Here is a 23,733-nt window from a genome sequence, read left to right on the forward strand (position 1 = left end):
GGCGTTGTAAGAGTGTTGTGGGTAGTCAATAAATATTTAATGAATTGAACTTCACCTTCTGTATCAGATTCTTACAATTCAGTGGAATGAGACCGGAACTACTCCTTGTAAGATCACACATCTATTCTAAAGCCAACATCTTTGAATAGCACGCATACTTAGGAAAAAGAAGTAAATATGCTGGTTTGTGGCCCAAGATCCAAATGAGGTCAAGTTAGTGGTGTCTTATCCATAAGGTAGTTTGCTTTAAGTATATGGTGAAATTTCTAAACTTTTTCTGTGATCTTCTTAACTTTGTTTTTCAAATGTAACATATCCAACTCCTTGGAAGACCCCTTCTTTTGAGGTTCTTTGGAGGTTAATTCATTGGGTATATTTAATGGGAATCACTTCACTGAAAGCTAAGCTCCCAAAATTTGATGGGCCTATAGCAACGAATCTCTCTGTATGTCTCTGGTCTATGCATTTTTGAATACTTTAATTCTTGGATGACTATGGTTAGAAGGTTCAAAGAAAGATTTTGTTTTGTTTTGTTTTGTTTTTTGGTCAAAAGCTTATTTCAGCTAAATTGTTATTTAAATTTGACTAAATTGGCTAATATATTGTTGAAAATTTGTCTAACAAATAAACTATTATATAGGCAATTTTAGTAGGGGTAGTGCCAATGAAAAAGGCTATGGGCTCATCTTTACTTGTTATAAGTCTGTTGGTAATTACTATTTCAGTAATACATAGCCACATCTGGTCAACATCCGGCCAATATCAAAGGTACATCATGTCCTTTGCTATGAAAGAATAGTTCAATAGACACAGTTCCTGCTCTTTTGGAGCTTACAATCTAACCTAAACAAGACTATATAAACACATACTGAAGAGTGGTCAGACTCAGGACCTAACAAGAAGCAACATACATTGAAGGTAAAGGAAAAAACTATGGGGTAAAGAATGACATTTAGGAAAGAATGAAGAGAAGGAAAGAAGTAAACTGCTTCTTCATTCCCATTTCTTTGAAAAAGATTCATGGAAGATCTATGATGGTAAGTATTCTTAAAATCATGAAAGAGTGGGGCACCTGGGTGGCTCAGTCAGTTGAGCGTCCGACTTCGGCTCAGGTCATGATCTCACAGTTTGTGGGTTCGAGCCCCGCGTTGGGCTCTGTGCTGACAGCTTGGAGCCTGGAGCCTGCTTCGGATTCTGTGTCTCCCTCTCTCTGCCCCTTCCCCACTCAAGCTTTGTCTCTCTCTGTCTCTCAAAGATGAATAAATGTTAAAAAAAATTTTTTTAAAAAATCATGAAAGAGCATATAAGTTGATGCCTGGAAGAAAAAAAAATTCTTGTGATGTAAGATGTTGTGAGTGACTGAGAACCCTGAGCAGGGTAAGGACCACTGGGTGAAGGGCCCAGCAAGACTTTATAAGGAAGGAACTACTAAATGAAGAATCAATGTTCTGGAGGACAGAAACTGAGGGGAGGATACAAGTCTCCTAAACTTGCTTCCCATGCCTTCTAAGTGGGGGTGACATAGAGTGGCTGAGCCACAAATCCAAGTCTCCTCCAAAATAACCAAAATGTATACTTAAAAAACTTTGAAAACTCTCCATGGACTCTAGATTAAGGAAACCACCTTTAGAAACTTTCTGTGAGACTTCAAAAGGTAGAAATCACATCCAGATAGAACTATAGACTCAACAGCCACCTAGTCTATATTCTTTTTGGTTCTCATTTGTTTATTTGCTTTCTTGCTCATTGGTTCATTTCCTCTATTGCATGTATTGCACTGATGCTATCTATTTGATTAGTCAGCTTTATATTTCCCCATCGGCAAAGAAGAACAAACTTTTGAGGACAGGTTGATTTTTGTCAACCTCAATTATAATACAGCCTCAGGTTAACTGAAGTATATCACATAACCTGGTACTGGTGGTGACAGGGGTGTCAAAAGACTCTGTTTCTGGGGAGCACCATCAAAATGATGACAGAATTCTCCCATCATAGTACCCTGATTTGCCTTATTCAACATTTGACCGTTATGCATGCAGAGTATTTCATGGACCTTTGGAGGACACTTATCTCAACAAAGAATATATGTTTTAAGCAGTGCCTCCATGCATCTTGTTCACACCATAATGACAATATTAGGATTAATAATACCTTGATTTCAAACAATTTTTATTTCAAGGAACTCAATATTCCTCATATATGCCATTCTATTTATCTTGTCATATTGCATATTCAACTGAAATCTATGGTGGGTCTAGTTTCATACTTTACAAGCTCATAATACTGTTTTTTTTTCTAATGATTACATTAAAATGCAATATTCACCATACCTTGGGGGTAAATTTGAATGAATAGGAGGAAATTATAGGTATTTCCTTATATGCAAAAAGATGCTTATTGCTAAGTTCCTTTATCCCGTGAGAGTTCTTAGGAAAGTCAGTCTCCAAAATCTAACTTTGCACTTGTTACACCTTACCTCTGAGGCAAGACAGGAGAACAGTATTTAAGACAGAGTAAGAACATGCCAAATAGACAGAAGGTGTCCATCGGTGTCAGGTGAACCCCTAAGACCTAGGCCACCTGATGTTCTGGCTCCTTATTCATGTATGAAGAAAGGCCTGCAGTTCCAATGGCATAAGCCTGTTTGTTCACTGTGGTTTTATTTTTTGTTTTCCATAAAGCCATGCTCTATTTTTTATATTTGAGCAGTGGCTTTGAAGATAGGATAAGAGTCTCTGAGGAAAACCCCAAGCTTCTCAACAGAGGCTAATGGGTTCATTTGGTCCTGTGAAGAACAGGTCAGTGTACTTAATATGCACATGATCTGTTGTGATGTGTCTTTCCTATTGTGGCATGACCACAAATCTCATGCTGGGAACAAGAACTGAACAAATAATACAGAACTACCCAAGTCAATACCACCTGTGTGCAACACAGCACCCTCCTGACTACCAATGGTGTATATTTTAATGACTTCCAATAAATCCAGTTTAAAAGCCACCAATCACCTGTCTTTTGTAACTGATGTATGTGCAGTCTACTGATAACTCTGGTTTCTGTCTCTATCTTTTTCAAGACAAGCATGCCTTGATTCCAACTTCATGGTGACAAATGGTTTTGGGAAATGGATCCCAAGAGAAGTCGATATCTGCCCACAGTCCCAAGCCCTGCAGGACACACGCCCTGAGAATTCCATAAGCAGCAAACTAAAGGATCTATTCCATCGGCCCAAAGCCCCACCAATCCTCAGCCATTTCACTGCCCCCTCCCTACAGTCATCCTTGTCAGGCGCTCTGATAAACACGCTGATTGATATAGCTATGCAGCAAACAGGCCAATAAGTATAAAAGTAAGTATAAACAGCTGTACTTACATGTGTCTGGCTTGAGCTGACTGTTGGTGATGCCAAAGTACTGGGGATTTTCAATGACAGGAATCTTGGTCATTCCAATAATGACGGCATCGGGGCCGCCCTCTGAAGATGATGGGGTGTTACTCCCATTGGAGATGTGGTGGAGTGGGCTGGCAGAGTCATCATCATTGCTGATAACTGAAGCTGGGCCTGGAGTTGGAAAAAAAACAACAACATATTCTCCTGTAATGCTTTGAATGCTCTTGTTGAGCTATAATTCACACATACATGAAGTTCATCCATGGAAAGCATACAATTAAGTGGTTTTCAGTATATTCAGAGAGTTGTGCAGCCATCACTTCAATGTAATTTGAGAACGTTTTCAGTCATTCCCCATGTCCCCCACTCCCAGCCCCAGGCATCCATGAATTTGCATTTATTTTCTGTCTCCGTGGACTTATTCTGGACATTTCATATAAATGCAATCATTTAACATGAGATCTTTTGAAACAGACGGCTTTCATTTAGCACGCTTTTAAGCTTCACTCATGTTGTAGCATGTGTCATTACTTTAGTCCTTTCTATTGCCAAATAATATTCCATTGTATGGATACGCTTCATTCTGTTGATCCATTAATCCCTTTGATGGACATTTGGGGCATTTCCACAGGTTGACATTTGGGTATTTCCACATCACAAATAAATAATGCTGCCATGAACATCTGCGTACAAGTTTTTGTGTAGACATACGTTTTCATTTCTCCTGGGTAGAATTGCCAGGGCATATGCTATCTCTATGTTTAACATTTTGAGGAAATGCCCAACTGTTTTCCAAAGTGGCTGCACCATTTTTTATTCCCACCACCGATGGGCAAAGTTTCCACTGTCTTGACTTCCTTCTCCGGTAAGTTAATACGCAGTTTTGCTCTCTGTGTTCTGAACATCTTTAGAACAAACACTCTCTCATTGAAACTCCCAGCATGAATGCAGGATTCCTGTGTCACCATATCCTGAAAGATGCACTAGCAGTTTAAAGATCTGAGTGCCTTCTTCCACTCTTTGGACAAGTCACTTACCTTTTTTGTACCTCTACATCCACTTACATTTGTAAAATGTGCAAAAGAATATCTGCTTGTTATTTTATGAGACTAGTGATAGCAAAGTGTATTATAAACTTAAATGGGCTTCATGAGTATGAATTACTACTAGGTATTATTAATAAACTTCCAACGGGTGGACTAAAGTTACATTGGATGGTCCTGTTACTATGTTTCTCTTTCTGCACACACCTTGTTAGCATTTTGCCTACAAAATACTTTCATAACAATAATGGATCAATCCCAAGGCAAGTTGCCCACTTTGCCTTTAACCCTAATATTATGTGTAGATTACTCTATGGATGTCTTTATACTAAAGCCACAGCCATGACGTATTTCACACAAGACTTAAACTTTCTGGTCCCAAGTCTAAGAACGTATATGCCCATAAATATGGTCTACTGTGTCTTGTTTAAACAATTTATCTACTGACCACTAAACCATGTGTCTGCAAACAAAACTAGATGCACAGAGTTAAAGGTCTATATGAAAGCTTCAAGACAATTAAGTTCTCGCTGGTTCACGATACACATTCTGCACGTGAGAAGTCAACACCCACTCCCAGACATATATTACACGTGTTTCTGCAGGGTACTGCGTGGCTGGAGGGTCCCACTGAAGTGGACCACTGGCCACAGCCACTGGCCAAGAGAAACCAGGAAGGAACGGTAAGGAGGAAAGGTGAAAGCATCAGTCAAGCAACTGCGTACCAGGGGAAGAAAAGCCTGAATTGCTACTTGCTGAGCGAGCACGGGATTGTGCGGTCATCCAACCACCCAGGACACATGCTTCCACACCTCCACCCTTCTCTGTCTTTTCCCTCTCAATTAATTAACTATTTCAGTGAGAAGCACGGCAATTCTAAAGACGAAAGTAACTGTGTCACACATTTTCGAGTCCCCTATGAAAGATAATGGTAATCCGTCCCCCGACCTCCAAGATTCATTTTCCCCCTCAGATGGGGATTATCACAGTTTGTAGTGATAACAATTGGACATTCCACAGCTAGCTGAATCTTAAACAAACTATGCAGGAGGCAGCCAACTGCTATTATAGGTAATTTTTTAAAGCATCCTCTCAAGGGGATGTGCATTTAAGTTGCCTTTAATGATACACTCTGGCTTAATTCTGCAAACAAGTCCTCACACAGCCAATTTAGAATCTTCAGATCACTCAAAGCAAAAGCAAGCTCACTGGTTGTGCTCATCTTGAGTCTAGCACACCGGTATTAGTAAAGGGCAGAAACTCTGCCAAGAATAGCTATAAAGACAAGTTCTTTCCAATATCCTTAACCATCCCCGTTTTATGATTGGCTTCCTGACAGGCCTAGATCACCCAGAGCTTAAACCCAGAGATGGAAAAACATAAATGTGTTATGCTAAGCGTTCTCTGCATCTTGCCAGTAAAACCTCCCCACCACTGGCCCCCTTGCCGTGTTCCTGGTGCAGGAACCAAAAGCATGCTACTGCCTGAACTCCCCGAGGTGGGTGCAGTCAAGGTCGTACATTTCTCAACATTTACCCCCAGAAATGCAGGAGCTGTCATGTTCAGACCTTCCACATGTTGTCAGAAGGCCAGCGATATTTGCTTCTGGAGCCCCTGCAATGATTAAAACACACTGATCCCAGTTGCTTTCTTCTGTGACTCTCCCCTGGGCCAGGCCAGGCCATCAACATTCTTGTAGCATTCAATCATCTTGGAGGAAGCTGATACCTAGAAGACAATGCTGAGACTCCTCCAGGAACTCGGGCTCTGGATCATCTGCCATGTACATAGTGGAACCCTGACTTAAAGAATTACAGCAAAATACTTGCTCTTTGCTTTTCTTCCTCCACCAGAGGAGACCCTTTCTTTGCCTTGGTTTCTCTGAGTAGAACCCCCGACTCTGCAGTAACAGAGCCCCAGGGAATGGGCTCTCTGTTTGGAGGGGGGAATGTTAAGCATAAAAGTGGTATAAAGCATCAGAGGTCATTTTTCAAAAGCCTTTCTGCTTTGCCAGAAGGCCGCTGTCGACAAATCTCGGCAACACATAAACCTCAACAATTTATCAAGTGAAATATTAATTCAAGTGCTGTTTCCTTCATCATCGATGTTCTAAATCCTGGAAGATTGATATGGCTGGCAAAGTTGCAGCGATCCAGCCCATTTTTCTATGAACATTTTGATCTAACGGAGCACAGCAAAGTTGGGAAGGGGAAAAAGCTCTCAGCAGGGACAATGAATGTCTATATAATTTGACAGCAGGCTGTCTGTGCCTATCACGGGATGTGTCATTGTGTGTCTGTGCACGAGCTTGAGGAGACACCACAAAAAGACAGACAGAAGAAGAGTCAGGGACACATCACAGCGTGTTATAAGGAATTCACATGAGGGTTTGAAAAAAAGTCTTATAATATTAATAAGAAGTTTCAAATTGTGGGATATGTGCAACCTGCCAGGTTGTTGGGGGGGGGGCATAGTTCTAATTACTGAGCTGACAAATATGGGCTATGCCTGGAAACATTTTTTAGCCCATTTTTATTTTACTATGTCTCAGGTGCAAAGAGAGATTTTTTCTGTCAACGGAGCTGCTTGGTAAGGCATATTGCATGTCTGACTCACAGATATTTCCAAGCCTTAGACTTGTGTTCCTGTGATAAGAATGGCTGAAGGTCACCCAGGAAAGGAGTTTCCTTCTCTCAAGACCAACAATGTCTTCGAGGCGAGGGGAGAGGCCATTGTTCTTGGGCAGCTGTGTTAACCATGTCTTTTACTGTCTGTATTCTGATGCTTCATCACTGGGGCCTCACTGACCCTGAAGGAACTGCCCCTCCCAGGATAGCCAGTCCCTAGCGATGGTAAAGAACTTTTCTGAGAGCATTCTTTCCATCTCCAGTCCAACCAGTCCATAGCCTGCACCACCTTATCAGGCTGTCATACTCCGGGCCACTATCCGCCTGCCCTGTCACCCCAGAGCCAGGCACCAGCCAACTGGGGATAGCCTGTCTGCCCCAGAGTCTGCTAAGGTCACTCAAACCAGCCGATCCTAAACCTGCTTACCCTGCCTCACTAGTTCCTTCCTATGGTAACCGCCATAAAGGCTCTTGCCCCCATGTTCTGCCCTCTGACCGACCCCAGTGTTTCCCTTGGGGTCCCCCCACCATGGTGTGGCTGCCCTCTCCTCTCAGGAATGGCGAGTAACAGACTATCTTTTCAATGGCTGTCCTCCTCTGGCCTCTTGGCCTCACCAGACCCGGATAATAATAAAACCTACATTTTAAAGCTGCAGCATCTCTGACGGACTGTGGCTCAAAGAACAATTCTGAAGGAAAATTCTCTCTGCTGTGGCCTAAAAGGGTGAAACCCTGTTTTTGAAGTTTTCTAAGAACAAGCACCTCTCAGCAGGGCAAACTGGCCTGGAAAATGCTTACATGGTTATAGTGATCTTCTGTTTAGTGGAGAAAAGACCCCCATCTCACAGCGCTATGGTATGAAACCTTATCACCCTCTGCCTCCTCCCCGCCAACACATACACAGAACACAAAGCCTAAACACAGAGCACCTTTAAGATCACCCAGCAGGGCAGTCTCTGGTATCCTGGCAAAGTGACTGAGATTAGCTGAATCTGAAATGTGCCCCTCGGGGAGTCACCAACAAATCCTGAGATGTCTGAGTTTAATGTTCCAATTTTGCCACGTCCCTATCTTAGCTTTGCTGATTACGAGCTTTGACCTTGGAATTCATGGGGCTACCTAAGGGTCAGGGTTACTAATATCAGGCTCATAAAAAGAAAGGAAACAGAGTTCCTTGCATGGAACGGATGACTCAGAACCAGAACGCTCCACAATACTGGTACATTTCCCCTAATTCGCAGTTTTACCTATAGCCAGCCTGGCTACCAGAATATATACCAATACACAGATGCCCAAGATGGCCAGACCTTGGAAACACACGTGCAAGATGTAAGACAGTCTGTCTTTTTGTGCTTTCTAGTGAATTCCTGTTCATAGTCGCTGTACCCATAGAAAGTACTGAACAAATTGGAGGTCCCGGGAGATCACACCTGATTTCAATCCCAGTGATGAGATACATTATGTGCACTCATTTGGTAAGCTACAAACTCTGCTTTTCAATTGTCAGCACACAGTCTGAATGCAAGGAATAGAATGCAATCAAGTACAAATCAGAGCGTCTGGACGTTAGAGTCTTGTTTTGAAAGAAAAATGGTCATAAATGAACAGCTGATTTACCAATTCAGAAGTGTACTACATCTTGGCCAATGGAGGAAGTTAAGATCCCAGCTTGTCCAGACGTGACTTTTAGCCAACTTTCCTGCACATGGAGTTTTGGTGCTGTTGCATTTTCTTTCCTGAACCTTCTTAAAAGCCCAGCAACTACCTCGACCTGGTACAACAGTTGGCATTCTTCCTGGGATGAAAACAAGTCGACTTCAAAAATATAAAACCATTTGCTGAACTCAGTGAGTGAAAGCCATGCCTTTTCTGGAAAAATCCTAGCCCTCTCTCTTCAGCAAATCAGAAACCAGGAACACAGAAAATTAATCATGGGGCCAACAAGTGGGAAGAAGGGCCAAGCAATTTCATCCGAATCAAGCAACATAAACTCGTTACTTATCCAAAGAAGGAGTAACTACTTACCAACACCTTGTCTTGATTTTACTTTCCCAAATCCAAACCATGAGAAATCTGAAAACCACAACAAAACATAAAATAAACTTCGAAAGAGAAGCGTAAACCAGGGGTATTCAGCACTGTCCTTAGTGAAATAACAGACTTCCTCAAAAAGCTCCTGTGAAGAACAAAGCTTCCTCTCAAACACCTGGAAACAGATGCTTGAATTTCGGTGTAAAGATTTATGTCTCATCCTGAGAACATGGGCATTTGAACCAGGTAAGAGACAGTAGCCTGTCTTTGAGAAGAATGGCCCAAATCGAGAGTTAATGGCTCTGAGCGGTTTTCTTGATTTCTCACTCTCTTCTTCCTAAGTATCGAATCATCTAACTAAGCTCTAGGGATGGAAATACACAACGCGTTTGACAAATGCACCATGGTTCTCGACTGCAGCAATGTGGGAAAATAACACGACAAAACAGATCTTTTGTGGAGCTGAGGCAGGCAGTGACAAAGGGAACACGTAGTCCCGTGGGACAACTGATACTTGGGCTGGAGGGGGATTCAAGGAGAAAAAAAAAGGGAGGGATCTTAATTCTACACGGATTCTGCCACTGACTTGCTGTGTGACAGTGGGGAGTTCAGAGCAGCTCTGTGCCTCTTGTCACACAAAGCTCCATGAAGCGCATGTAAGTAAAGATCTGACAAATGTTTGGAGGTCCTCCAGGGAATAAAGCCACAGTGAAATGCCTATTTGTTTCCTGGGCCTGACTGTGCCCCTCTGTGTAATTTCCGCGGGGTTCAAAGTGAACTCTACACAGTGGGGGGATCCCTGGATAAGAGGCGGATAAAGGGTATGGGGCCGAAATAAGTAACTGTGCTTCTCAGATCTTCAGATCTTCAGTGGTTTTTGTAGGCAGTGAAGATGTAAAGCTGCGTAGAAGAGCCAATTTAAGTGAAACAATGTATATGAAAACTCTTGGCACGATAAAAAATGCCTTGCACAGTTGTCATCATGATTACTCTTTTTTCTAGTTAACCTTCCTCCCTTGGTAGCCTACAACGTGGGCTCCCCAACCTCGAAGGCGATTTTTTACTTCTGATTGATATTCCTCTGAATGCTTTCTTCCAGGTTTTAGAAGACAGGATGAAGGTCTGGCCTCTATCCAACGCCAAATAAAGATCCCTTTGCACAGAAGACAGTGAGCCTCATTCACTGGGTCCTCAGTCTAGCGAGGCAGCGCTGTGTCTGTGGCTTTCTTAGTTACCACTAATCCCTTTGAAAACAGAGGGTATTTCCTACTGGTCAATTTTTGGTTTCCTCCATTTGTTTGATTTACATAGTTTTAATTAAACAGTAGATCAAACTTTTTAAGACTGCCTCTTTCACTTGAGCATTTTTTTTTCGAAATTGTTTCCATCTTACGGAGAACCCGCAGAAGGACAATGCCATAGCAGCCCCTCACTGATTTACACATTACAGATTATCGTCAATTGTAATAATAAATACGACTGTAAGGAACACCTGTCCACATCTCAGGTGCATCCGTCCCCATTTTCAAAAATCATTCCTTCCAGATAAATCCTGAAATGGAATTAGTGAGTCCAAAGGGATGAGTAATGTTAAGGTGCCCAACACGCGAATTCAGCTGCTTTTCCACCATACCTGGTCTACTTTTATTAATAGTGTGTGAGAAGGCAGGAGTGTATTTTCACAATTCACCCAATGGGAAATCAAAGGGTGAACCATTTTCTACCTCCATCCTGCCATCGACATGTCTCCACCTAACTGAACAGAGATGGCGTGTCTGCACCTAACTCTCACCTTTGCCACATGAGAACACAGATATGAAGAGGGTCAGAGCCCCTCTGATTTATTCAGATATTGTAATTCACCAGGTGTGTCCCCCACGCAGGACATTTCTCCCTTAGTCCTCCGCCAGGCCCTATAACATATGACCCTCTGTTCATTGATAAGGAATTAAGACTCAGAGGCTGATAAACCTAGCAAAGGTCACACCAAGTAGTAACTGAGCAGACTCACCCTTCCAATGCCAAATCTGTTTTTTTTTCATTCTTTCATAGTTGTCTTTCCAATCTTCCAAAATGCTTAGCCATAATTAGCCAAAGTGGACAACATTACAATCGAGATTCAATTTTATATATAGGAAAGCACTGTATGTAGCCATTCGTTCTTGCTCATTTGTTCAACAAGAGTGAGCCTGGGTCAGACCTCTGAACATGAGAGACTCCGCTTGGAGACTAAAACTTCATCTTGTTTTTTTGAAACAGGAGCTACCTTGAACCGCTGAACCAAGCAAAGGCATGTGACTGAACCCAGAGATGCTGAATCCACATTCTGGATAAAAACTGGACGCTCTGCAAAAGATGTTTTCCTAGTAATTGACATAGTATACTCAAAAAACCAATGATGTAAAATGTAATTACATTTTCCAAACATGATTTTTGGAAAACCAGCTTGTGCATGTTTCCTAATACTTCTGCAATTTGCTAATAAAGACCACTGGCTTTCACTCCTCAATGGGACACAGTTGGGGTTTCTACCTGAATCGGTGCTCCCCACATTGCAATTCTAAGACCCCTCCCCAAATGCTTTTGTTTTATTTTAGATCTTCCTTTTTTTTTTTTTTTTTTTCTTCATCAACACAGGTACAATAGAGGATTCAAAGATAAATGAGCTTCCCTCATTTGGGTCTGCCCTCAGGGAGCTGACAATTGAGGATTAGCTATTGGAGAAGTATATCCAGGATGCATGGGGACTCACAGGAGGAACATATATCCCAGTCTAAGGGAGATGGTCAAGGGAGTTCTCTGGCTTCTGGGTAACAGATCGGAATAAGACAAGAATGGTGTGGGGTGGGGGCGGGTGGGGGGGTGCTGGGTGGCTTGGTTGGTTAAGCATCTGACTCTTGATTTTGGCTCAGGTCATGATCTCCCAGTTCATGAGATCAAGCCCTGCATCGGGGTTCTCTCTCTCTGCCCCTCCCTTGCTCAGTGTGCTCTCTCTCGCTCTCTTTTCTCTCTCAAAATAAATAAATACACATGCTTTTTAAAATAAGAATTAGTTGGGGTGCCTGGGTGGCTCCATTGGTTAAGTGTCCAACTTCGGCTTAGGTCGTGATCTCATGGTTCCTGGGTTTGAGCCCCGCGTCAGACTCTGTGCTAGCAGCTCAGAGCCTGGAGCCTGCTTCAGATTCTGTGTCTCCCTCTCTCTGCCCCTTCCCCACTCTGTCTCTCTCCCCATCTCTCTCTGTCTCTCTCAAAAATAAATAAACATTAAAATAAAAATAAAATAAAATACAACAAAACAAAACAAAACAACAACAAAAAAGGAATTAGTCAAGAATGGGGAAAAGCAGAAAGAGGCACTGTCACTATCCACTCACAACTAGGGTGGGGGGCTCTGTATGTGTCGGGGGGTGATGCACCAGGAAAGGGTAGGAAACTGAGAAACAGAAGCAAGGGTCAGGCCAAGAGTTTGGGTTTTACAATGAAAATTGCTGGTAGGCTCTAAACAAAACAAAATAAAACAAAACACCCTTGGGCCAAGCAGTAATATGATCAAGCTGAATTTTTGAAAAATCACTTTGGCTGCAGGATGGAAACAGGATTGTGAGAGGGAAAGATGAGGGCAGGAGACCCGTTAAGGAAGCTTCTAGAGACATCAAGGCATGAGAGAGTTGTGGCCTGAATTGGGCACAGTGGAGGGGCATGGGGACAGGAGACGGCTGTCAGGCCTGTTTAGGGGAGTGAGTAGGACTTGCCACGTTGGGGGGACTATGGGGAGTGAAGAAGGAAGGTTTTGGTTTTGGATAATAGGACATATGGTGCTGCTGCCCGGAGTGTCTGTGAGGAACTCAGAGCTCAGCTGAGTGGCTAACCTTAGAGCATGGGCGTGGGGCACAAACCCTAGGTCAGGGGTCTCTGTGGAGAAGATAAGAGGGAAGTATCCAGTGTCTGGACCACAGGTCTAGAGCCCAGGCACAGGTCTAAGGCCCAAGTTCCAGAGCCCACAGTCTAACTGGGAATGCACGCTAGATGCCGTAATTAGGACACATTTCTTATTTGGCCAAATGAGACACCCTTGTCTGCAGGTACCAATGAAAGGGCCTCCGCCAACTGCAGCTACCTTTTGACAAACTTAATCCGAAGTTGCTAAAGTAGGTCTAAGCTCTAACACAGCGACACAATTATTTCATAAGAGAGGACAATCTTCTTGGCCATTCCCCAGATTTCTTGGGAAATTCGAGACCTGAGATAGCAAGGTCACATCGGTCCTCTCTTCCTCCTCAAAAGCTGTCCCTTGTTCAATGGGTCTTTCTTGATGGATTTAAGCAGTAGTCTTAAGACCTTAATACGAAATCTCACCAGCAAAATTCTCTCACAAGGCCAAAAAGAAACAATTTCTCAATTTCCTGTGATGTTTCACCCATTGGGAGTAGAGTCCTGCCAGACATTCTTTTATTTTCTGTTTAATAAGGACACTTTATTTGCTGCAAAATAAAGGACTCCTTCAAAAGCAAATGTAGTTGCAGTGGGTTCAGAGGAGCTTGTCTTTCTGCAATCTGACTAACAAAGACTCTAAATTATGAAATCAACCAATTAAATCCTTCTCATATTGAAGAAAGTTTAATCTTCCCTGACCAGAGAAGGAGAATATAGGAAAAAGAATGCATTAACACATTAATAACTCTAAGAGGAGATCCAAAATAAATGGTAATAAAGATTGCTTTTCAAATGTCTCTCAAAGGAAAACAGCTAAAATTTAGGGGGCTGAAAAGGAATATTTATGATACAGGCAAGAGAATCAGGGGAAGAAATGAGAAACAGGCAAGGTGGAAGAAACCTAATCTTCCCCATGGGTGCTGAATCACACAAACTCTAAATGCAATTGTGAGAAGCATTCTGATCTCCAAAGAACACAGTTTTTGGATTTTTTTTTCTCTAAGTTTCAGAAAAATTGTTTCAGTCTGTTAGGAGAAAAATCAGCTCTCCTCCCTTTTAATTCGGGAGGAATTAAAATTTGTTGTGTTCTCGAAGGTAATCTCTTTATATTTTAAAGCAAGACTCACCATCCTCCACCCCCAAGAACATTGTAATGGGAGCAAATGGGAAAATATGATTCACTGACAGGATGTACTTTACCTCCAGCTTCCTATGGCCACACCCACTCCCTAAAGGGCACCGGATAGAGGAGCCTCCGGGCTGCCTTTCTCTTATAGGGAAAGTGAGGACAAGACAGCATTGAGCTCAGAGTAGAAACTCAGTAAGTGCTTGACCGAGTGGCTGATTGCCTATTACCTCAAAGACCAGGAGGACTGATCATCAGAGTGGAGGGGAAATGAACGCAAAGAATCACTTTGTTGACAATACAGCCATCTCCCTTTCCAACTGACACATAACCAGAGTGAGTAAGAGTTTATTTCAGATGAATTCCAGCTCTTCAGGGCACAGAAAAGTGTAGTCTGAGGCCAAGTTTCTACTTTAATTTAATCTTAATCTTTCAGTTAAGGACACAACCTTTATATAAGTACCATCTGCACAGGCGAGGAAGAGGCTTTGCTTTTAGTTAACTGGTTCTGGAAATCATGGAAAGGGTCCTTCTGACCAACCCTCATTGGCTTCATCCCTTACCTTCCCTCAAATCTCTGAAGTGACTCATTATGCTGTTCTTTAGAAAAAGTAACATTGAACACCTCCAGTGTGACAAATACCAAAGAAACCACATGAATGTGTATTATGGCTGAAAGTGCTGTGTGCCTTCTGAAAACTATATTTCCCTCTTCTTTCTGGGCCCACAGCTAGACTACCCTTTCTATTCGTCCTTGAGGTTGGCTGTGGTCATACCATTAAATTGCAGCCAACGGAAGGTGAGCAGAGTGAAGGTACCACTTCCAGGCCAGCCTGTCAAGACGTCTCCTATGTGTCGCTCCATGCTCTTTCCTCCTCTATGTGTCCAGAGTGGAAACAACCTTCACAGCAAACTTGAAAGTTATGACATGAAGATGACATGATGCTAATTCTCCCAGTATTATTTTACAAGTATAGGCTGTGAAGAAACCAAATTATTCTCCCTGAAAGCCAATGAAGTCATTTATCCTCTGTCATCCATACACAAGAAATAAACTCTTGTGTTTGAACAATTACCCACTTGGGGACTCATTTACTATGGTAGGGAGCCTTTGCCAACTACTACATGTAGACAAATAATATCTATATCTATATCTATATCTATATCATCTATCTAGATACATAGATAGATAGATAGATAGATACATAGATAGATAGATAGATATCTGAGGTGTTATTAACTGACTCCATGACTTCCCAATCATACAAATCACGCAAATTCAAAATTGTGTATCCCTGCGCACTTGCATCTTTCCGGAGCAAAAACTCCACAGATGTCACTAGATTTTCAAAGGGTTCTTCACCACAAAATGCGGAGAAACACGAAAATACATTTAAACGGTGTTAGAGACAAAGATGTGAAAGCACAGTAGTCTGCCTTTAAGCTCTATTTAATTATGCTCCCTGCCAACAGTTGAAGCCGGGTGCTGAGAACCATCCACCATCTCTCAGCTGAACCTCCAACTGGTGTCCTGCTCTACCCTCGGCACCCTCCCCCCAATCTCTTCTCCATGGAGCTGCCAGATAAATCATTTTCTTTTTTATTAATTTATTTTTGAGGGAGAGAGAGAGAAAGAGAGAGAGAGAGCACATGGAAGGGGCAGAGAGAAAGGAAGAGAGAAAGAATCCCAAGCAGGTTCCACACCATCAGCACAGGGCCCAATGTGGGGGCTCGAACTCACGAACTGTGAGATCACGACCTGAGCTGAAGTCAGACGATTAACTGACTGAGCCACCAGGTGCCCCCAGAGTAATCATTTTCAAGTAGGAATCATATGACTGCACACCCTTCCCCTACTTAACCTGTTCTAGCGGCTTCTTGTTGTGTTTAGCATAAACTTCTGTTCCTCGTTGTGGAGTCCTGTGTGATGTAGCCTCAGCCGTCTCCTGCGAAGCCACTATCCTGGCCTCTTTCCTGTCCCTGCTCACTTTGCACTCTTCTTGTCTCCTCCTAGAATCTTCTTCTGGGCTCTCTAATTCCTGCTCCAGGCTTCAGGTCAGCCAGCACATCCTCGGCAGGGCCCCAACCTCACCGCTTTAGCCAATGTCTCTCCACTACCATCTCATCCTTCTCGGCACACAGCAATAAATGGCCCTACTTCCTTGATTTATTGTTTATTGTCTGTATCCTTTCCTAGAACTTGAGCTCCCAGAAGTCAGTGGCTGTCTTAGACAAGGCTTCCTCCGAAGCAGACTCTGACCCAAGGACTCAGGAGCAGGCAGGGAAAGAAGCTGGCAGTGGATGTCCTTGTCCAATGGGACACACTGTGTACAACTAGAGTTCAAATCCCTGGGGGTCTCAGGAGGCAGTAGTGAATACACCCTGGAGTCATCCCACCCAGAAGGTGAGGAAGCAGGGTCGTTCCCTCTCCGCTGTCACTTGCCACTGGCCAAGGGCTTCTGGCTAGGATAAAGCACCGAGCAGAGTCATGGGCGCCTGCAACAGGACTCTGTGGGCAAGCACAGACAGTGGACACTGAGCAGGTATGGGTGTGACATCAACGGCATTTGCAACAGGGATCTTGCCTACGTAGTACCTCCAGTACCTGGCACAGACCCTCAAGAAATGCTTGCCGGGGCCGTCTGGGTGGCTCCGTTGGTTAAACGTCTGACTCTTGGTTTCGACTCAGGTCATGATCTCACAGTTCATGAGTTCGAGCCTCCCTTCGGGCTCTGTGCTGACAGCAGAGCTTCCTTGGGATTCTCTCTCTCCCCTCTCCCTCTGTCCCTGCTTGTGCTCTCTCTCAAAGTAAATAAACTTATAACAAAGAAATACTTGTCTAATAAATGAAAACAACTTTCTTAAAAAAGCGCAGTAAGTTCAGCAAGTCTAATGAAAATGCCAATATGCAAATGATACACTCAACACAAAAACCACTATATTTTTGCAGATATGTTTGCTACTGCTCTGATTCATTTTTGGCACTCCAATGAAACCTCCCTGAGGACAATATTGAAAGGTGAGCGACACTTAGAACCCAGCACTCCAGGCAAGAGTGTGGAATAAAGATGCATAAAGAATAAAGATGGAGACCAGATGTCAGAGGGGGCTGGCCCTAAACAAGGCAAGAGACAAACCGCATGACCTTAGGTGAGTCACTTCCCCCTTATAGGCTCTGCTTCCTGCTCCATGAAGACAGGGGTTGCGAAAAGGCATCGAAGGCCTATTCGAAATCCAGTAATCTATAGTACTAATCATTAGGCACATATGTCTGAGAACAGATTGCCACATGGCCTTATATAGCTTCCCTGTGCGTGGGTATTTTGGGAATGTGAGATCATGTGCAATTTAAAGAAAAGCTCTCAGTCAACTGGCCTAGATTTTCTCCTGCTAAATAATGCTCAGATGCTTTTGGGTCACTATATTCTCATCTTGAGAGAAAGGCCTGGCTGTGCAAATGCAATTTTAGAAAACAGTACTTACTGAATATTTGCTATGTGCCAGGAAACTTATGGGGGATTAGATATTACTTTAATTAGGGAAAATTGGTCAGCTTCTATTGCTGCATTAAAAAAATAAAAACAGACTAAAGCTTTAAATCCTACAGACTTAAAGTTCAGAAGTCTCAAGTGGCAATAGATGAAACCAGACTTGCTTGGAATGTGGCAAAATGTCCCGATCCCATGTTTCAAACATTTAACTTTGAGGGGGGAAATGCCGACTACTTCCCTCTTTTATTTTGAACATGTGGAATATTTCCAAGGAAATTCAGTTGGTCCACATCTTAGTCATTCACAATTAAACTGTACAAATCACTGTTTTGTTTTGTTTCGTTTTGTTTTTAAATCTATTGCAAAAGTCTTTTTCTTTAACAACGGCAGTCACAGTCTTCCCTGGGCGGGTAAAAAAAATGGAACCTGAAACTTCTAATAATTTGTTTCCAAACTGGGAACTTTGAGCAAGGCAGGGGCAACCTCTGTTTACCAACAAGAGTTGATAGACACAAGAGAGCCCTATCAAAGCTTTGCCTTTCTAGAGTATCACCGTAACGAGAGCAAAAAAATGCTCTATAAACTTTTTTTTCAGTGTTCACAAGCTTCCTGCAGGGAAGGCAGGTGATGTCTGGTTGCATGCACCCAAAATCTCCATGTTCACACTGTCTAAATGTGCAGCGAATGACTGCCTGAGATTCACCCCAAATTTCCCTCTCTCTGCAAAGCAATGTTGGTAAGCACTCAGAGCAAGTGTTTGGAAAGGAAATTGGCTGAATCTCAGCGAATCATCTTAGAAGTGATATTAGTGGCCCTCAAAGAGAATGACAAACCCATAGAGTCTGGCAAACACTTTATGTCGATTCCCATGAGCTTTCGTTTCCATGGAAAACCTAAACAATGACTCAGACCTTGGCTGACTTGCTCGGACCTGTCAATTCTGTTCAGTTGCCAAGTGAGGCCAAAGTGAAGGCAGGCTACGCTCCCCACTCCTCCCTCCTCAAGGTTTGCTGCCACGTCAGATGCATTTGGAAGTGCCTTTGTAATGTCTGCTATACATTTATAGTTATAGTTAGATTTACTTTACATTATTTATATTTATATGTACATAACGTGCAATTTTTTTTAGTTCCCCTAGGCCAACACTTGCTATAGCTAATGCAAAGCACCATGCAGGCATTTTTGTGTGTGCGGCTGGTCTGTGGAATTTTGGAGGGAGAAAGAGATGATCGCTTTTCTAAGCAGGATTCCGCTAAAGGATAGTCTCCATTTTTAACCATACTCAACTTCTTCCCTTTGATCTGGGAACGTGATTACTTGCTCCAGATCATCCTTTGTCTTGCTTTTCAGTGACCCACTGTCGCCCTTCCCGTCCCACTACCTACCTCCACACTCTTGAATCCCGCCAAGGTCAGGAAATGTGTGAGGCCAATACAAGAGCCCGGATGTGGATTTAATTTCATTACTGCGTGCTCTTCTATTAGGAAGCATCCATAATGGAAGAGAACATAATAGGATTATATACACTTATTGTGTACATAATATCTGTTGTGTATCAATATCTGTTAAGCTGGGTGCTGAATAAAAAAAATAATTGAATAAAATGGCCATAAATAGAACGAAATGAAAACCCATTATTTAGAATGGAATGCCGGTCACATGAATTAGCTATCGGCCCCGCTACTTGGTGTCACTGTCAGTGGAAGAAACCCAAACCCATCAGATGAAACTGTATTTACTTCTTTAGTGTTTCCCCACCGAATGCCCAGTGGCTCTTGAAGATCCACTGCTTTTCTGGAAATGGATCAAAATTGACTGGCCAGGTCAGTGGTTCTCACACGGGGACAGTTTTACCTCCCAGGGCAAGGTCAGCAGCGTCTAGAGACATTTAAGTTTGTCACAATGGGAGGAGTAAAGGGGAGGGTATGTGCTACTGGCATGTAATGGGTAGTGGCCGGGATTTTGCTAAATAGCCAACAAGGCACAGGACAGTCCCTCACGATAACGGGTTTAAGGCCTAAAATATCAATGGTGCTTGAGACTGAGAAACGCTGGCCTAGGTCATGGGCCAGCAAAGGGGGAATTTATCCTTAAACTTTTATCTCTGTTGAAAAGAAACCTTACTGTCTACACTCACTGTCACTAAGGGAGTTCAGTCTTTTCTATGTTATTCCAATATTCTTGTCACCATCACTGGGGTCTTTGCTGCCAGCCCCCTTCTTTCTGTTTATCTTATACCTTGCAAAAAACAGCTCCGATATTATCATTTCTGCTGCCCCAAACACCAAAGAATGGTGTTCTGGCCCCACAATAGAGGGACAATGCAGTATGGACAGGAGCTGGATTTGGACTCCAAGTCTTGGCTTTCTGCCTTGGACCCACCACTTCCTGACAGAAACCCCACAGTGACCGGGTCTTTCTAAAAGTCCCTCCTCAGAGCAAAAATTACTGCCCTGCTCACCTCACACAACTGCTTTAGGAGGTGTTTTGGAGACCTCCATGAACACTCTGGCATTATATAAACAGAGAGGTAAGGAAATAATAACAATAATAACGTCCCAAATCTTCAATGGCATTCAAAACCTTGTCTTGGCCCCATGACCTGGCCCAAGCTTTATCACTTATGACACCCCTTAAAATCCCCCAGATCCTAGTTAAACTGTTAGTTTACATTCCATAAATGAATATGCCTCGAGTTTTCCTGTTTATCCATCAATTCATTTGAAAACTATTCTTTGACCACCTGATAGATGCAAGGCAGTGTGATAAACGCTGGGTTTGTAATGCAGAATGGAATAAAATAATCACGGTTGCTTCCCAATTTTGTGCCACCTGTTTCTTTCTACCTGAAATGGAACCTTCAAGCTCCATTTTTGATCAAACTCCATTCGCCAGACAAAATCCACCTGAAGAGTCACTCCATTGGGAACCACTTCTTCATTCCTCAAATCAAAACTATCCCCCATTGACATTTAGGTTGTGTGTCTCCCGATAAATGCCACATTCTCCGGTGTATTGATGATTTATGTACTCTTATTTTTCCTGTTAGCTTGTGAGCACTCGAAGTTGAAAACATGAAATTTAGTTCTTCACCCTCTTCCATTAGAGCTTTATAACAGTTACAACACTGTCAAGCAGGCCACTTTACACATGGTAGGTGCAACAACAAATAGCTCCGTTGCTGATCGGGTCATTCTAGAAGGATTTGAAAATAGGGCATGAGATGTCCTCCAAGTATAGTGGAGATCATGTTGTACAGCAAGAGCTAGACAACAGTAGGGACACTCATCTCCGTTGACCACCGTCCTCTGTATTTCCAAAACACATTGTTCTTTCTCTCCATAGCTCATCCCACTGTGAATTTTAATCATCCGCTTACTTGTTGTAACCTCTCCCCAAACTGTAAGTTCTTTTTTATAATTTTTTTAACATTTGCTTATTACTGAGAGACAGAGAGAGACAGAGCATGAGCATTGGAGGGTCAGAGAAAGGAGGAGACACAGAATCGGAAGCAGGCTCCAGGCTCCGAGCTGTCAGCACGGAGCCCAACGCGGGGCTCGAACTCCCAGATCTTGAGATCATGACCTGAGCCGAAGTCAGACGCTTCACTGACTGAGCCAGCCAGGTGCCCCCCAGACTATAAGTTCTTTATGAGTGACAAATATTTGTTTCTTGTCTCTCCATCTGTAGCATTGAGCGCAGTGTCCTGGTATATTTTAGGTGCTCCATAAAGAATTATTGAATGAATACATGAATGAATTCCAACCTCCCACCTTTGCATTCTTTGATCAAGAGCCAAATTTGGGGGGTGCCTGGGTGGCTCAGTCAGTTGACTGTGACTCTTGATTTCGGCTCAGGTTATGAGCCCAGGATCGTGGGACTGAGCCCCATGTTGGACTCTGCACTGAGCATGGAGCCTGCTTAAGATTCCCTCTCTCTCTCTCTCTCTCTCTCTCTCTCTCTCTCTCTAATAAAAAAAAACCCTATAAAACAATAAAATAAAATAAACCAGTTTCAAAAAAAGAAGCAAAATTTGGTATAACATGGGTTCGTGGTTGTGTCACCCACTACACTGCTTGCCTCTCCTTTCTGGCCCAGCAGAGGATTGAACCCTCCTCCCCACCCCCACCAATTCATTGCTTTTGCCAATGAAAGCAGTAGAAATGACCCATATCCCTTCTAGGCAGAAGATTTCATAGTGCTGGGTTTTCCACTTCTTCATTCTGCCACAGTGAACCATGAAGCCTCATGTTTAGGTGGTAGCATCATAAAGTTCTGGGTTTCTAAAAGCTAAGATAAATAAAGCTGTCCTGCCAACCTGTGTTGTATATGCAGCATAAGGAGACATTATCTCCTTTTCTGTTTTAAGGGTTATTTATTTCTGCAACATAACCTAGCCTATTCTGACTGATGTAAGAGGGAAGTTCCAAGTGAACCTTATTATTAAAAGACAGTCCTATCTATAAAACTATGGGGCTTTTATTTTATAAAAGGACTCCAGTACATGTAAGAGAGTACCTGCCCACAGAAGTACTCCCTAAAGCATACACAAGTGTATACATAAATACATAATGTATAAATGTTAATGATGAAGTAATGCAAAAAAATTTTTTTAATGTTTATTTATTTTTGAGAGAGACAGAAACAGAATGCGAGTGGGTTAGGGGCAGAGAGAGAGGGAGACACAGAATCTGAAGCAGGCTCCAGGCTCCAAGCTGTCAGCACAGAGCCCGATGCGGGGCTCGAACTCACGAGTTGTGAGATCATGACCTGACCCGAAGTCGGACGCTGAACAGACTGAGCCACCCAGGTGCCCCTTTTAAAACTCATTGTAACTCATATCGCGAAAAGAGTTGTGACCCTGTAAACAATCCCTTCAGAAGGCCAGGTCTTTGTTCCAAAGGCATTGCCTGTTTGCCACATTTTCAGAGCTTGTCCTGGGGAATTATTTTTAATTAATATAGTAGAGTCTACTAACTATGGAAATCTTCATTATTTGAGGGGAAATTTTCATTTTTTTAAGAGGCAAAGATCATTTGGAACCAAGTCTGATGGAATATGTGGGTGAGTAAGCTAGGTCACATTACCATCACTAAAAATATCAAGGGGTCTGATTCTACGGGCTTAGGCCTCTCTTATTTTTGTGGAGCTCATAATTTTTCACCAAAAGCCCTTCTAAAAGATGAGTTCTAAAAAAGAAGGTCTCTTGTCTGGTGATTCTCAAATTTGTTCATAGTTCTAGAATCATAACTAAATATTAATCTCCAGAACCTTCTTGGTCCCTACATTCATGGTCATTAAACAGATGCAATATGACTGGATACATGGCTGCGTGTTCTTCACTGTATGCATTAGAAGCTAAGCACGTTTACTCTCAGACTATAAAACCACAAAAACGGTTGACTCCTGATGGATAAGAGCCCATTGAAGCCCTCATCTCCAATGTGGCTGTATTTGGGCCTTTAAGGAGGTAACTAAGGTTAAATGAAGTCCTAAAAGCGGGGTGCTAATCTTACAGGGCTTGTGTCCTTATGAGAAAAGGCACCAGAGCTTGCTTTCTCTGCAAACCACAGAGAAAAGGCCATGTGAGGACACAGTGAGCAGGTGGCCGTCTGCAAGCCAGGAAGAGGGCCTCACCAGGAACTCTGTTGGCTGCACCTTGATCTTGGACTTCTAGGCTCCAGAACTGTGAGAAAATAAATGCCTGTTGTTTAAGCCAACAAATCTGTGATATTTTGTTATGGTGATCTGAGCGGAGTATTCTAGTTTGTTCTGTTTGTTTATCCTTGTTGCTATTTGGATTGCCACCCTGTATGCATGTCTTCTTCCTTAACCGATGATTTTCATTTGGTTGTCCACCCTCCCCTGGGCAGCCAACGTGATTCAAGAAGGAACCGAGGGCTCAGGCATAAAAAATCAGCTACTCCACTCCCTGCCCACAGAGGTTGGTTCAAGAATTGGCCTGTAGTCTGATCAAAACCAAGCCTAAGATGTAGGCACGGAGGTTGATGTAAGCAATGTTCTCTTTCCTGCTGGATGGGCATCTGGAAGGATCTGGCAACAGGAGTGGATTGAAGTCATCTTTGGTACA

The 23,733-nt window shown here is 42.8% G+C and overlaps 1 protein-coding gene across 5 annotated transcripts in view; it reads right to left on the reverse strand.

Annotated features, from left to right (window-relative positions):
• The window catches only part of NTRK2 (neurotrophic receptor tyrosine kinase 2), a 336,633-nt gene that overhangs the window by 147,620 nt on the left and 165,280 nt on the right, over positions 1-23,733 (reverse strand). For 3 of the 5 annotated variants that reach the window (XM_015076264.3, XM_053205197.1, XM_015076265.3), the window contains 2 exons: positions 9,087-9,134; positions 3,374-3,562 (listed from right to left, as the gene is read on the reverse strand). In XM_015076264.3, coding sequence (XP_014931750.2) covers positions 3,374-3,562; positions 9,087-9,134 — 237 coding nt within the window. The remainder of the gene's footprint in view (positions 1-3,373; positions 3,563-9,086; positions 9,135-23,733) is intronic. The other 2 variants (XM_053205198.1, XM_027048154.2) reach the window with 1 other exon arrangement.

This window comes from Acinonyx jubatus, chromosome D4 (genome assembly GCF_027475565.1).
Source record: "Acinonyx jubatus isolate Ajub_Pintada_27869175 chromosome D4, VMU_Ajub_asm_v1.0, whole genome shotgun sequence".
In the NCBI taxonomy this organism is placed as follows: Eukaryota; Metazoa; Chordata; class Mammalia; order Carnivora; family Felidae; genus Acinonyx; species Acinonyx jubatus.